Raw genomic sequence first — 16659 nt, forward strand, 5'->3', positions numbered from 1 at the left:
CCTGCCCTGCAAGCAGATTCATCAGTATCGTTTTTCTAGATTCCATATATATTTATCATATAGTATGTGATATTTGCTTTCCTCTTTCTGACTTACTTCCAGAGTCCCTGGTTTCTATATTTATGTTTGAGGACAGTCTCATCTGTAAAGTCTTTTCCTCCTAACAGTACTAAAGCACTAGCAGCAATAAAGGAATCAGCCAGTTGTTCTGAAACCTGCCTGGATATTAGAACCGCAAGCAGAGCTTTCATTAAAACTTTAGATCCCCAGTCCCTTTTCCTACGGATTCTACTTCAGTTGGCCTGAGGCACGTTTCAAGTATAGATATTTTTTCCGATTTCTTCCAGTAATTCTAATACTGAGAATCAGAGAATCTGAATAACAAGGGGGTGTTATATATTCCCTCAGAGACTCAGTTTCTCCATCAGTAAGATAAAGACAACAATAGTCTTGCATTCCCAGGGTGGTTAGAGAGGCTGACCAGGTTAACACAGGTAAATTCCTAATGTAGGGAAATAGATGTAGGTACTATGTGAGAACTTCCTGCTCTTACCATCACTCGTGTTGTTCTAGATTCTTTTTCTTCTTCCACTCTGCACATGACTGATGTCCCTGAATCAGTGCTACCTCTCAAGCCCACAGTGATTCTTCAGAACTACAGTATTTTTTTAAATTAAAGTATACTTGATTTACAATATCATGCTAGTTTCAGGAGTACAACAAAGTGATTCAGTTTTTTATACATATATATATATATATAATGTATATGTTATTTTCCATTATAGATCATTACAAGATATTGACTGTAACTCCCTGTGCTATACAGTAAATCCTGTTGCTTATCTGTTTTATATACAGTAGTTTGTATCTGTTAATTCCATACTCCTAACGTATACTTCCAACCCTCCCTTTCCCCTTTAGTAACCACAGTTTGTTCTCTATGTCTGTGAGTCTGTTTCTATTTTGCATATAAAATCGTTTGTGTTATTTTTTAGATTCCATATATAAGTGGTGTCATAACATTTGCCTTTCTCTGCCTGACGTACTTCAATAAGGATAATTTTTTCGTAATTCATCCATGTTGCTGCAAATGGCAATGCTCATTCTTTTTTTATGGCTAATATTCCATTGTACATATATATATACCACAACGTTTAAAGCCAATCATCTGTTGATGAACACATGGCAATGAACATTGGGACACATGAATCTTTTCAAATTAAACTGTTCATTTTCTCTGAGTATACACCCAGGAATGGGATTGCGGGGTCATACGGTATAGCTCTATTTTTAGTTTTTGAAGGAAACTTCATACTGTTTTCCTGAGTGGCTGCACCACTTTACACTTCCACCAACAGCGTAGGAGGAAGAACTACAGTACTAAACCAGAAACTTTGGGTTCGAATTCTGCTTCAATCGCCTGCTGGAAAGAGAGGCCTCCTTTAGGCCCCCCAACCCCAACAACGCATTCTTAACCTCGAAATCACAAGATTTAGTGTGGCCTCAACAAACCATAAAAACACAAAAACTTATATGCTCCTGGGCACAAGACAGGTTTCCCTCTGACAAACCTGAGTCTTACCTGACGCATCTCCTTATAGTTGTGGTGCTTAAAATCTAGGTCATCGGTGGTGGTCATTTCATTCCGTCGGTGATAATAGTTATTCGGATCTAGGGACAGAAATATAGTTTTGAATTCATCCACATCATTCCTTTACTTATGGTGGCTCTGTTAGGGGCCTGATTCATGTGGGGACATAGCCCAACCTCCAGCTTCTAGCATTCGCACAGAGGTGAAAGAGCCAAATTTCAAGAAGCATTTTAAGAGTGAGAACTAACCTAGTGGGGAAAAGCACAGACCTGGAGCCAGAATGCCTGGGTTCCAATCTCTGCTCTTCTACTCGTGAGCTGCGTGACCTTGGATAAATCACTAGAGCAGTTTTTCCTTAATGTCTTCACCCATAAACAGGGGAACAGTGGTACCTCTCTCACTGATTCATTGTTAGTATTTGTTGTTCAATAGCTCAGTCGTGTCTGACTCATTGTGACCCCACGGACTGCAGCAGGTCAGGCTTCCCTGTCCTTCACCATCTCCCAGAGCTTGCTCAAACTCCTGTCCACTGAGTTGGTGATGCCATTGTTATTTTATTAACAATGTTAATAAATTGCTATTAACAATTTATTATAATATAATTATATGTATTATATATAATATATTAATAATATAAAATTGTTAGTATTAGTGTCTGGCAAACTGACACATTAAATGAAGGAAGGGATAGTGAATGAATAAAGGAATTCATGAATGAACATCACAACTGCATGGAGATTTTTGGAAGTGTGGTGGACACTATCAGTTGCTCACCCAACATGCAGTCCGCTTCCATCCTTCCTAACAGGAGTCCTGTGTTGTTGGGAATCCCTGCTTCTCCACTTCTAGGAAACTGACTTCATGCCCTCAGCTGCAGGGGTACAATATGACTGGTCTAAGCCAATCTTAGTGGTTAGTGGTCACTCTTACTAGTCCACGCTGAAGGCAAGACCTTTCATGGCACAGAGGAGAGAGTGAGAAGAGAACCTCAGTAGTTACTGAGTGAACCAACCCTAGATCCCCATGAACCTCCCCTGGGACTTTCAGTCACGTGAGATAAAGAACTGCCTGAACTGTTAAGCCAGGGGGTGCTGGGTTTCTGTTGCTGAAGCCAAAGCACCCTAACAGGCGTGATTAGGACATATTAAGAGTGGTGACCTCTGGGGACTGGGGAGGAGACGTCTATTCTTGACTTGATTCTCTTCTGTATACACTGACTTCTTTCTTTAATTCTTATAAGCTGATACTGTTTATATAAGTCCAAAAAACAAAGAACACTCAGAATAAATGAGGGAAGAGGGAGCAGGAAGAGCTAGAAGAAGGATGAGGGGGAAAGGACCATCCCACGGGCCCTGAGGACTCCCTCTTGACCTGACAAAAAGTTGCGAGGTCTACAGAGCCTCAGCCAGGCTGACGACCTTCACCTCCATCTCCATGCAGCCAGGAATCATGATCAGCTTAGGTCTCCTTGCAATATAGAGAGCACACAGTACTTTAGACAGGTCAACCTATGAACTCAGGAACCACGTGAACAAAGCTGGAACCATAGCAGGCGTCTGATCCAAGTGGCTCCAAGGACAGTTTGCAGGTGGTGGCCATGGCGGGTCATGGAAGGAGGAACAATTGCTCCCAGTGGGGTCAGGAATGGAAAGTCTCAATTCGTGCCACCAAACAAGGCCACAGACCAGCAACACCAGCTGCTTGCAAGAACCAGTCTACACCTACTGAATCAGAATCCACATTTTTAAAAAATCCAGAAGCTTGAGAAGCATCGTGTTGAAGTACTGAGCACACTGCCAGCAATATTACACACCCTGAGATCACCTGAGCCGGCTACCTGTCTGCATCCCACGGCCACAGGGTGTAACTGCCACGTGGAACCAGCCCCGGGATTCCCTTAAAGACTGGCTTCACCCTGGAGAACTGCGGCCACGTGCAACAGGTTGAAAAACACATACTGACCCGAAGGCCAAAAAGGTGGCTTTTAATAATCACAAAAGGGTTTCCAGTAACACTATTAGAAGCAAATAATGTACGCAGGGGTAGGGGTTGGGGCAAGCTGGTATTCTGTTCAGAAAAGAAGCAAAAGCAACTCGGGTTTAGCACAAGGCCCCAGTTCTGTTCCAAGCTCTCTCCTTTGGGAAGGGCAGACTGACTGCATTCTCCGGCAAGCCACTTGTCCTTTGATTTCCAAACCTGTCGGTTTCAAAGTCAAGCACATTTTTCACAAGACTTGACACTGAATGTACCCATAAGCTGATTCCTCAGAGCTATTCACCACCCTCCAAGTCCCCAGAACCTCTTTCTAGAATTCTTCTGGCAAAGCCCCTTTTGTCTTCAAACACAAGTTATGCCTTCAAGGTTCTTAAAAAGGATTGAAGGAAAGCTCAGAACTGTACATATGAAATATCTCCATGTTTTGTAACTTCCTTCCCTGAGACTAACCAATTTGTCTGAGGATACAGGTCCAAGTTCCAGAACTGTCTCGGAACCCCAGGTGAGCATTTTTCACAACGTTCCACCTTCCACCTTTTGTCCAAATGCTTCTTTACTTCTCCACTTATTCTGATTGGATGAAGTTTAACTGAGACCCTCCTAGGAGCTCAACACTGTAGGTAATAAGTGAGAACCAAGCCCAGCCACCCCACCCTGGGGCCCAGAGTCTGCAGGCATGCCCCGTTATTCAGCCAAACCCACTGTCCTCTTTTTTCTTCTGTGGATAAAAGAATCCCTATCTCCTGTGTGAAATCTATTCCAGATGCGTCTGATGGAACAGACTCGCCCAACACTCACAGGGATGGGCATGTGACCCAGGTCCAGCCAGTGAAAGTACACATGTTCTGGCCACAGCCACTGGCTCAGAGATGATCCCAGGATACAAGCTGGGCTCGTAAGATGACTTTCCTCCCAGAGCCAAAGGAGGAGGGCCTCCTGCCGGAGTCAACTCACATGGATGAGCTCGGGGTGTTAGTGGCCAAGCTCCCTGACTGCAAGCTGGTGAGGAGGGGAGCCCTGACTGCATCAAGAAGACCCCGAGATTGTCGATCCTTTCTTGCCTGAAGCCAGAGTCACATCTACCTCTGGAACTCATTACTGTGAACTAAAATTTTCCTTTTCTCCCCCTCCTTACTTCAGCGAATTTGAGCAGCACTTCCGACGTTTGAAGCAGAAGTCCTGATTCAGTCTGCAAGACCTTATTCTCACAGAGGGTGCTTTGGAGAATCAGCCTCCTGATTCCTTTTATGTGGCCGGCTTCATGCATCAGATGTGCTGAAAGCCAGCTGATTCCTTCTGGAACACCTTAGTTATGGGAATAGACTCCAGACGGGGAGTGTGGAGTCTACAAACTCCTCCCCGCCTCACTTCTCTTACTCAACGACTCAAAATTCTGCTCCATCCCAACAGGTCTACTCATTCAGCCTATTTTGGGTGGAGTGCTGTCCCCACCCCAAAGAGATATGTTGGTCCTAACTCCCAGGACCTACCTAAGAACGCGACCTTACTTGGAGAGAGGGGTTTTACAGGGCTAATCAGGTATAAATGAGGTGCTTAGGGTGGGCCCTATTCCATTAGGACTGTGTCTATCCAAAGCGGAAAGGTGAACACAGACAGAAGCACTCAGGGGACACCATGTGACGACGCAGGCGGAAACGGGGGTGAGGCACCCACAAGCTGGGGAGCATCAAAAATCAGACAGCAGACCTCCAGCAGCCCACGGGAGAGGCAAGAACAGACGCTGCCTCACGGTCTCCCAAAGAAACCGCCCTGCTACACCTTGATCTTGGACTTCTCGCCTCCAGAACTGTGAGATGGTAACTCTGTTATCCGAAGCCACCCAGTTTTTGGTGCTGAGTTACGGCAGCCCTGGAAATGACTCCACACCCTGAATATCCCTGGCTCCTCAATGACATGGACACGCTATTCTCCTCCCAAAGCCAGCACCAGCTCACTTCACTGGATGGTCATAATTGCAGACTAAACCCCATTAGCGGACATCCAAGGGAACACCCCGGCTCTTGGACCATTCCGCTCAGCTGTTTGCTGCTCTGGGGGCTGGGATCTTGCTTGATGGGAGGGAGTTCTCAACTGGGAGAGGAAAGGGCTACCTTTGCTGGACCAGGGGCTCACTGCTATCTACAGTCCCTGAGCTCATGATATACTTTACCAGAACAGGTGAATCCATAGACACTGCAGATTAGAGGTTACCCAGAGATGTAGGAAGGAGATTTGCAAGTGATTTGAAAGTGGGTTCAGGGTGTTTTGGGGTCCATGACAAAGTTCTGAAACCAGAGAGAGCCAGCAATCTCACCATCTTGTGAATACACAAAGTGGCACTGAACTGTATGCTTTAACATGTTTAATTCCATGTTACGTTAGTTTCACCTCATTTAAAAAGGAAAACAATGGCTGACCTCAAAGTGCTCTCTGAGGACTAACGGGACACCAGAAATGCAGCCACCACAGCCCTTTTCCTTCCCTGACACGAGGCCAGCCCCTCACCCAAGGAAATACCCACTACTAAAGCCTTATGGGGCTTCCCTGTCTGCAAAGCAGGAGACCTGGGCTCAATGCCCAGGTGGGGAAGATCCCCTGGAGGAAGGCATGGCAACCCACTCCAGTATTCTTGCCTGGAGAATCCCATGGACAGAGGAGCCTGGCGGGCTACAGTCCATGGGGTCACACAGAGTCGGACATGACTGAGTGACTTAACACTTTCACTTTCACTCAGGGCCTTATGATCACCATAAGCCCTGATACCCAGCAGAGACTCCTGAGCACAGATGGCCTGCCACCAGTGCAAACGGCGCCAAGCCCCTTCCGCAAGGTGCTTGGCTCCCTAATGAGAAGAAGCTGCACCTGTCCAGCCCCGCCCGACTGTTCTCAGGACAAGGTCGCTCCAAGAGGAATAAGGGGAGACGTGGACCCCTGGCAGAGCTTGTTTTGATTGTAGGTCATTACTGTCAGTGAAACCATCAAACCCACAGCTCCACGTGGCTCCAAGGAGGGGGCAGCCCGTCGTTCGTGTATCTTCTACCCCATCTCATGTAACCCGACCTCGCCGCATCAGCACAGAGCCATCATTTGTTCTTATCTTCTGCCCCGTCTCACACAACCCCACCTCACAGCATCTCCACCAGGCTGCTCACCCGAGTCCGGGAAACCCTCTGATTAACCATGTTCAAAAGTATAGTTGAGTAGCATTACATATATTCACACTCTTGTAGAAACAGATCTCTAGAACATCCTCATCTTACAAAACTGAAACTATAACCATTAAACAGCCCTCTCCCTTTTCTATGAGTTTTGAGCTTTTTTGCTGTGGCTGTTGTTCAGTCAGTCAGTCGTGTCCGACTCTCTGTGACCCCCTGGGCTGCAGCGCGCCAGGCCTCCCTGTCCATCACCATCTCCTGGAGTTTGCTCAAACTCAGGTCCATTGAATCGGTGATGCCATCCAACCATCTTGTCCTCTGTCGTCCCCTTCTCTTCCTGCCTTCAATCCTTCCCAGCATCAGGGTCTTTGCTAATGAATTGGCCCTGTATAAGGTAGTTCATGTTCTAGTTCAAAAATTTCTAAAAACATTATTCATGAAGACTTAAAAAGCTTCTTCTCCTTCCTCTGCCCCAACCTGAGGGTTCACAGGAAGACAGTGAGGACAGAACAAAGAGAAGCAGAAGCAAAGGTAAATGAATTTTTCATGAACAAGAGTTGCAGGAAGAACAGATACTGGGCAGTTGCATTACCAGCACCAGTCACGCTGGGCTGAGTGACTGACTTGGTTGGGTCACCCCTGGCTTCATTAACTTGCACAAAGGAACCGTGTCGACAGCAAAGCAAATGAGCAAGACTCCCCTTCCCACATGGATGTTGGGGACCCCCGAGCCACCCCAGGACCTCAGATGTGACCACCAGGTGGCATGTACAAAGGCCAGCTCCCCTCTGGGCAGACTGCTAAGTAACTTTTAGAAGAAAAACAGCCCTAAATATCTGGGGTTGGAAAATAGAACCACTCCAAGGCCATTCTTGAAACCCGTCCAGATTTCACACTGTAACTCTGTCTTTGTGTTTAAATTGCCCCCAGGACCTGTCTTCAAACACACACACCCCAAGAATAACTTCACAGGAAAATATTTATTTCATGAGACTCTCACAGGCTGCCCTTTGCCCTTAACCAACCACAGATGAATCCCTGCCCTCAGAGAGAAACTGTGACCCTGCTCTTTAAAGCAAGCAGAGTGAGGCCGCGCTGAGCAACCAGGCACAAAGCCGGCCTCACAGTCCCCGGCCTGGGTCTGTGTCTGCAGACGCAGTGAGCTCAGCAAAGCCCAGTGGGACCCTGGCGGCAGCGGGCGGGCCCTGTGATCGCCACCCCAGGATGAATGAGCCACAGAAGGGGGCCCAGGTCCCACACTGGGAGGCCTTCACGTTTTCTCTGGACCAGCCTTGAAAACACACACTGCTTTCCCACCAGCAATCCCACCTCTCGTTGTTGTTTGATTGCTCAGTTGGGTCCAACTCTGCGACCCCATGGACCGCAGCACGCCAGGCTTCCCTGTCCTTCACCATCTCCCGGAGTTTGCTCAAACTCATGTCCATTGAATCCAACCATCTCATCCTCTGTGGTCCCCTTCTCCTCCTGCCTTCAATCTTTCCCAGCATCAGGGTCTTTTGTACCATCATCTAATTTAAGCAGTAATCCCATAATTCACCCAATAATTTTGGACATGCATAATGAAACAAATAAAGACGTCCACTGTGAAATTCTTTAGAATCAAACTGATTTTCTGACTATATTTCCAATTTTTCAATCAAACAACTGAATTTCCAACTATAAGAGGCAGTTTGAAAACCTGAGATATGGTGGATAAAAACACCTACCAAGATAGATGGTCTCTAATAGTGTTAGTGACATGAAAAAAGTTTGTAATCTAATAAGTACAAATAAGGAACAAAGAATCTGTCTGGTGGGAGGGTAAGTAGATGGCACGTGAGCAGACTTGTCTTTCTCAATATAGAGTTTGTTCTGAGTAAATTCATGGATAGCAGAGGGTTGAGGGAAAAGCAATAAATGATATGAAATAGCTCCGAAAACTCAGTAAGTATAAATTTACGGTGTGGGGGTGGGATGGCTACAGAAATAGTATGATGGGTATAGAGGCACCTGAGAGCATCAGGGCTGGTGGTACCCTCCTCCTGGCAGGGGGAACTCAGAGACAGTAAGGCGTGTGTTTCAGATAAGACAAGAATGCTGAGACTTCCCTGGAGGAGGAAGTATTGTAGAGATAACCCAAAGCTGTGCTCCTTGTTTGCTGTGGCCTGACTGTGGGTGGACAGGAGGTGGAAATTCCTAGAGGCTCTGGTGAAAGGCCTTAGGAATGTCCTGGAGGCCAGCTTCCTGCCCCCGGAGATGTCTGGTGAGGATGAAGAAGCCTCCACAAAAGGCTCCAGCAGTGGTAGTGGTGTCAGTAGCTCAGCTGTGTCCGATTCTTTGTGATCCCAAGGACTCTAGCCCGCCAGGCTCCTCTGTCCATGGGATTTTCCAGGCAAGGATACTGGAGTGGGTTGCCATGCCCTTCTTCAGGGGATCTTCCTGACCCAGGGGTCAAACCTGAATCTCCTGCATCGCAGGCAGATTCTTAACATCTGAGACACCAGGGAAGCCCACAAAAGGCTCTGTACAGGCACAAATCCCTAGGTTCTGAAAGGCCGACAGAACTGCAAACCAGACCAGATTAGCTTGACCAGAGCAGACACCAGCAAAGGTCCACATGCAAAAAGTGCATGTTAATTCAAGCCCTTTTTTTCCTTCTACCCTGGGGTTACACCCAATTCCATCATGTGAAAACAGGGCAAGGGGAAGACAACCTAAAGGAACAAGCACCCAAAGATACAGGCATCCAAATGAAGGTACTTAAACAGAAAGAGACTTCACCACGTAAATCGAAAAAGACTATATACATGATCAAGTTTGAAATCAACTTCTGCCACGTCCTCTAACCGTGTGGCAAGAGCACTCAAAGGCAACAAACACGTTACCAAAAAAATTTTATGTAATTTTTTGCCTGCTTCTGAGCAGCAGCGCTGGGTGAATTTTCAACCTTGAAATAAGCATCATCGTAAAGTCCCAGTGGACAAAACCACAGCTGGTATGTTACCCTAATACCCCAAATGGTCATGGTGTTTCTGAGTGGGGTTCTGGGAGATTTTCATTTTCTTTTTGTTTACCTATGTTTTCTAAATATTCTGCAATAGATGTGGTAATTTTCTTAGATGAGAAAAAGACTGTGTGGCTTATTTTTATTCACCTTGCTGGCAAAGCACCTGTCTTCCACTGGCATTCCCTCCCTGCAGGAAGCACAGAAGGGCGGACCCACCTGGCAATGGGCAGCCAAGGATCTCCATCCTCATGCAGATGCTCCCGTTATCGAACCAGGACTGGGGGTTTATGCGGATGTAGCGTGCCACCATGGGGACAGGCAGCTCGTTCAATACAGGGATCTCCTTTTCACTGTTTCCTTCAAATATCTATGTATGCACAAGGGGGAAAAGGAGACTCTTTTAGAGCTTGATTATCAAGTCATGAAAGAGTCAGTAATTCACTCAGTCCACAAGATCTCATTAAGGCACACTTAAATGTGAGGTTGGCATTTGGGGCGGGGCGGGGGGGCGCGGATGGGGAGGAGAAATGGATCAGGCCTGGACCCTGCCCTCAGGAAGCACCCATCTAATGGGGGTGGAGCAGGGAGGAGGAGGAGGGTTAAACTTAGATATCATAGGTGCAATCTATTAGCGTCATGGCAGAGAGACAGCCACAGAACTTTGGGATTTTGGAAGAAGGAAAAACCAGGTGAAGCTTTGGGGATGAGGTGCTGTTTGAATTGGCCTTGAAGGAAAACTCGAGATGCAGGAATGGGAGGGATTCTAGAGGAAAGGAAGTGATGGCTGGAGGAGCCCAGATACTGGATTCAGCAGAAGAGCAACTGTCTCACTTTTACTGGAACACAGAGGAGTGGGTACAAGGAGGGGGCTGAGAATGGGAAAGAAGGTCAAAACAGAGGCTGCAGGCAGACTGTGGACGATACTGAGCACTGTGATAGGAACTTGAGAACCCGAGAGAGAGGGTGACAGGATCAGAACTGGCTAACCTGGAGGGAGGCAGGGAGCTGAAAGACCAGGTAATTAAAGTAAGCTCAGGAACTATTATAACTGAAGAGCCGTGTGGGCACCAACATAACCCACATGCCACTGATCTTCCAGGGCTGACCTGTGACCTGCGAAAGATACCACATCCCAGCAACTCTGACTTTTACACGAGCCCTGAATGCGGACCACGTGGTTCTGAGTTTCAGGGCATGGAAATCGGGTCATCATCCATGAGACTGGATGGTTGGTTTGAGTTGGCACAGAATCAGCCAACATCCAGGTGCAAACACTGGCTGGGTGTCCACTGCCTCTCTCTGGAGAGCCCTGACAGCCAGATCCCCAGGGCATGGTTAGAGGGGACTCACCATGTCTCCAGATCCATTCTTAACAGTGACCCACGTATGGCTGTCATTGCTCACCATGACCTTATAGGAGGTCACCCAGTCACTCCTAAGAAAAAATAAAACATCATTGGGACTACGCACTTCAAAAGGTTTCCCTCCTCCACACAGAGGTACAGCAAAGGGCAAAGTGGGTCCCAGAGGTGGACAGCGTGGGGTCACACCCTGGCCCAACCCTCACCCTCCCTGTGGCCTTAGCTAGTTCAGTGACCCATCTATGCTACAGTTTATTCATCCATAAAATGGGAATCACAAAAGCACCAAGCTTAAAATATTAATGTAAGCGGTAAATGGTTTCATACCCTTTAAACACTTAGGATAACGCTTGGCCCCCAATAAACATTAAAACTTTGTCACGCACATAAAGATCCACGAATACTTGAACGTTTGTTTATATTGAACACTGACGTCACACACAATAGAAGAGTTCCACACAGAAAAGTAATCTCAGTAAAAGTGGAAAAGTCAGTCTAGAAACCATTTGGAAAACTGATTTGGGAACGTAACAAATGAGATCCCACCAACCACAAACACAGCAGCCTGAGTCTCTGAGAGATAGTAGGTTTCTCCTTGGCTGTCAGAGCCGGGCAGACAATTCCCTGACCCCACCCTCAGCAATAATCCAGAGATATCCGGGCCCCAAGCCAGACCCCTGTCACCACATCCTACTGCACAGAAATTACTGAGGGAAAAAGAGCCAAAATTTGACTTCCCAGCATGGAGGTCAATGTGGTAGGCTAGGCAAAAAAAAAAAAAAAAAAAAAGACTTTTTCCCCCCCTCTGCCTCAGTTTTTTATAACATTATTTGTTAAAGCAATGGAGAAAAGTCTTCCCGAGCATCTTCCTTTTTAAATTTTTTAAAATATTGGAACTAAAAGCACCAGTGGACTAATCTCTTCGAACATTCCACCAGCTGAAGCATTCGGAATCCTTGTTTTCTGACTGTGAAATCTCCTTGGACTCAGGATCCAGATAGATCGCAAGAAGGTTCGCCTGCCAGGCTCCTTTGTCCATGGGATTCTCCAGGCAAGAACACCGGAGTGGGTTGCCATTCTCTTCTCCAGGGGATCTTTCTGACCCAGGGATCAAACCCCGTTCTCCTGCTCTTCTTTACCATCTGAGCTACCAGGGAAACCCAGAAGTTACTACTCTTAGATGCTTTTACACAAGCTTGGGAACTAATCTTCAGCTGAACCTTCTCCCTTCTTCTTTCGCCTGCCCACCAGCTTTGTGTGAGTACCTGCTGGAAGCCAGGATTTATCAAGTAGCACGCTCCTCCCAGGGAGCTTAAGGACTTGGGCGCATGCCTGCGTGTGAAGGCCTAATAAGCAAACCTTCTGAAAGGCACTTCAGCAAGTGCTCAGATCCTTTGCACTGGAAAATTATCTTCACCCCAAATAGCAACCTGTTTCCCACATTCAAATCATTTCCCAATGGCTTGCATCCTTAGTTCCTTTGCCATCTGTTTTTCTGCTGATCATGCCCCATGGTGACCCCGCCAGGCAGGCGGCAGAGAGGAGGGGTGTATCCTGCACAGTGGAGATGAATTTAGGAAGCCTCTCAAAAGCAGCTGGGCTTCCCAGGTCACACAGTGGTCAAGAATCTGCCTGCCAATGCAGGAGACGCAAGAAACACGTGCTCGATCCCTGGGTCAGGAAGATCTCCTGGAGCAGGAAATGGCAACCCACTCCAGTATTCTTGCCTGGGAAATCCTATGGACAGAGGAGCCTGGCGGGCTACAGTCCATGGGGTTGCAAAGAGTCAGACACAACTTAGCATGCTCAAAAGAAGCACATAAACAAAAAGGGATGGAAAGAACAATTCAAACAAGTTCTCCAAAGGAAAGGGGAGTGAGGAAAAAAAAGAATGAAAACCAAATAATAATTTCTCAAACTTAATAAAAAACAAACATGAACCAATTCAACACTTGCGTCCGAAGGGTGATTAATTGCTTGGGTGGTTCAGCCCTCTCTTCTGACCTGCACTCCTGCATCCTGTCCTCCTGCCTATCTGACCTCTCCACTTAGCATCTCAGCCACGTCTCAAACTGAACCTGCACCCAAACCAACTGATTCACTTCGTCCACTCTGTACCCCAACCTGGGAGCCCTTGCCCCAGGAAAAATACTGCCATCCACCCAGGGCAACAAAATCCCAAAGTCCTCCTTGGTTCCCCAGCCTCCCTTTCTCCCTGATACTGAATTCATCACCAGGTTTTGTCAATTTTACCTCCCAGAGCTTTCTAGAACCTCCCACGCCCCCCAGCAGCACTGCCACCATCCAGCCCGTTCTCTCCGGCCAGGACTACTGCAGTTGCCTCCAAACGGTCTTCTGAAATTTAAACTGCCCTTCAATCTATCCTGTAGTCAGAGGCTTACTTTTCTTAATGAAATATTATCACATCACCCCCTGCTTAAAATATCACTCTTATCTTAGCATTAAGACCAAATTCTTCATCGTATTCTACAAAACCCTTGCTTACCTCTTGTTTTCCATGCTCTTTCTTTCAATTCCTGATACTGATTACACTCTCTCTTGCCTCAGGGCCTTTGCACACACTGTTGCATTTGCCTGGACTCCTCCTGTCCTGTCCCCTGTCTGCCTCTAAACTATTAGAATTCAGTTCAAAATACGAATTTCAGTTGTGATTTCTTCTTTGATCATGAACTATTTTAAGAGTACAATTTTAAATTTCCAAGTACTAGAGGTTTTCCGGTTATCTATTTACTGCTGGTTTCTAGTTTACTTTCATTGTGAACAGAGAACATACTTTGAATCATGGTGAATCATAAATCCTTTGTTGAGACTTCCTTTATGGCTCAGCATGTAGGCAGCTTTGGCTAACGTTCCATGTGCACTAAAACTCACTGCAGTTCTGTGACTGCTGCATGCAATGTTCCACACATATAATTTTGAACAAATGTTGGGCTTTCCTGGTGGCTCAGTGGTAAAGAATCTGCCTGCAATGCAGGAGAGGCATAAGACATGGGTTTGATCCCCGGGCCAGGAAGATCTCCTGGAGGAGGGCATGGTAACCCACTCCAACATTCTTGCCTAGAGATTATTATGGACAGAGGAGCCTGCTGGGCTACAGTCTCTAGGGTCGCCAAGAGCAGGTCACGACCAAAGCAACTGAGCTTAACTGATTAACTATGTTGTTCCGGTCTTCTGCATCCTTGATTTTTTATCTGCTTTCTCTAACAGTTATAGAAAGAAGTATGTAAAAAAGAATGCCAAACTGACTGTGAATTTATTTGTTTCTGCTAGTTCTCTCAACTTTTGCTATATATACTATGAAGCTATGTTGTTGAGTGCATACAGACTTGAGATTGTGATATATTTTTTGTTGATTGACTTTTATGATTATGAAATATCCTTTTTTAATTTCTACCAATACCTCTTGCCTTACAGTTATTTTGTGTGACAGTAGGATAGCTAACCACGCTTTGTTTTGGTTAAGATTGATATTTTTCCTAATCCTTTACTTTTAACCTCTGACACAGTTTAAATTTAAACTATTTAAACTGTGTCTCTGTCTCTCATGGATTTTTTTCTTAGGTACTGTATGATAATATTATTATTCTATTGGATAATATAGTTCATTTAAATTTAATTAGTATTATATTTAGATTTATATTTACCACCTTACTATTTCTTTTCTATTTGACCCATCTATTTCAGTTTCCTTTTTGAATTTTCATTTTATGATCAAATATTCTTATTATTCTATCTTTTTCCTTTATTAACTGACTAGTTAAATATTCACACTATTCTTTTCACAACTAGCCTAGAGACTACACATGTATCCTTGAAATAGTAGTCTTATTCAAATTTTAATGTCTAATACTTTCATGATAATACTAGAACCATACAATGATTTAAGTCCATTAATCCCTCGGCCTTTTGCATGATTTTGGAATTTATTTTTAATTCTATAAATTCTTTAAATTTTCTAAGATATTTACTACTACTGCTTTGTATGGTTAGTAATTATAAACCTACTTATTTAACCTTTATGCTAGCCTTCATTTATTTTTGCATTTTCATATTTCCATCTGGGACAATATTCTTTCTGCTTGAAGAACATTCTTTGATACTCTTCTTAAAGCTGATAAGTTGGCAATAAGTTTTTAGGTTTTTATTGTCTTAATAGGCTTTGTCTCACCTTCATTTATGAATGACATCTTTTCTGGGAGTTCTAGATGGACATTTTATTTTCTTTCAGTACTTTAAAAAATTTGATTTCATTGGCTTCTGAGGCATCGTTTCATTTATACACACACATTTGGAAACTATTGCTATGGCATTTAGTACAAGTACAGTAAGAGTGGGAATAGAGAAATGAGCACGAACCATTTTAGCTTAAATCCAGCTTTGTTGTTTACTAACTACATACACTTGACAAGCTGCCTAATCTTTCCAAAAATAATAAGGCTACCTACCAGGAAGTTTTATATATATATATATTCATTTATATATTGAGAGATGCTATAGCACATTGATTAAAGCCTCAGGCTTTGAGGTCAAGAAGCCCAAACTAAACTCCTAGTCCTTCCACTTAGCAATTGGGACTTTCATGAGAGTCGTGACCTCTGAGCTCCAGCTGCAAGGCAACTGTAAGGTCACTCTACGCCTTTGCACAGTGAGTAAGGGATGAATGACGTAATGCATGTAGAGCAGGAGCACAGTGTCTGGAACATAATAATTGCTCCATAAATCTGAGTTTTTCACATGAACAATAAATCATAATTAATATACTGCCAAATGCTATATCAGCATCCAGGACTATCAATTGAACTGTAAACGTAACTCAGATGCTCCCTTCAGACACTTTCAGAGAACCACTGATATCCAAGCCTAACCCTTCAGGCCCTAGTAATGATAACAATCGGGGCTGTCACTTTTATAAAGAAATTAAGAATTAATTACTTTTGAATTAAATTTAAGAAGGTCGATAATCCAGAGTGATAGAAGAGAGAGATTTGCCAATCAGTAATGCTGGGGTGGGACTGAATTGTGTCTGAAAGTTCTATCTGCCTGAAAAGATTAAGGCAAGTGGAATGTGTTAAGTCCTGTTCCTAACCCTGCAGCTACCGCGCTGCAAATACCATTCCAGCCTCTGAACTGCAAAGACAAAGCATACATGATCTATTTACTCAAGATGTTTACAGGTTAATGAGGGATCTGTTTACTCAAGATGTTTACCGGTTAATGGCGGGGGAGGGGAAGTAAACTAGAAATTTCAAGAGACTGTGATTAAGTGCTGTGATGAGGTGGGTGCAGGAAGTTGTGGCAGGGCAGAGAAAGGGTATGCAGCCCAGAGGAATGAAGGAGGCAGCGGGCAGGTTAATGAATGCAACATTCTCCTTATCGAAGGAAAAAGTCACGTATTTCATTCTTTGTGACAGACACATCCACTGTGATTAGAGACCCAGCTTCAAAAATCAGAGCTATAATGCCCAGTGTTTCCTGGTCTCCTAATCCTTGGGGAAGGCTTGAAATTCACAGCACTTTGTGGCTTTTTTC

The 16659-nt window shown here is 45.0% G+C and overlaps 1 protein-coding gene across 2 annotated transcripts in view; it reads right to left on the bottom strand.

Moving 5' to 3' along the window:
• Positions 1 to 16659, bottom strand: part of CPXM2 (carboxypeptidase X, M14 family member 2) — a 134860-nt gene that overhangs the window by 32625 nt on the left and 85576 nt on the right. For both annotated transcript variants that reach the window (XM_043926315.1, XM_043926314.1), the window contains 3 exons: positions 11099 to 11183; positions 9965 to 10115; positions 1583 to 1671 (listed from right to left, as the gene is read on the bottom strand). In XM_043926315.1, the coding sequence (XP_043782250.1) occupies positions 1583 to 1671; positions 9965 to 10115; positions 11099 to 11183 (325 nt within the window). The remainder of the gene's footprint in view (positions 1 to 1582; positions 1672 to 9964; positions 10116 to 11098; positions 11184 to 16659) is intronic.

The sequence above is a fragment of the Cervus elaphus genome, chromosome 15 (assembly GCF_910594005.1).
Source record: "Cervus elaphus chromosome 15, mCerEla1.1, whole genome shotgun sequence".
Classification (NCBI taxonomy): Eukaryota; Metazoa; Chordata; class Mammalia; order Artiodactyla; family Cervidae; genus Cervus; species Cervus elaphus.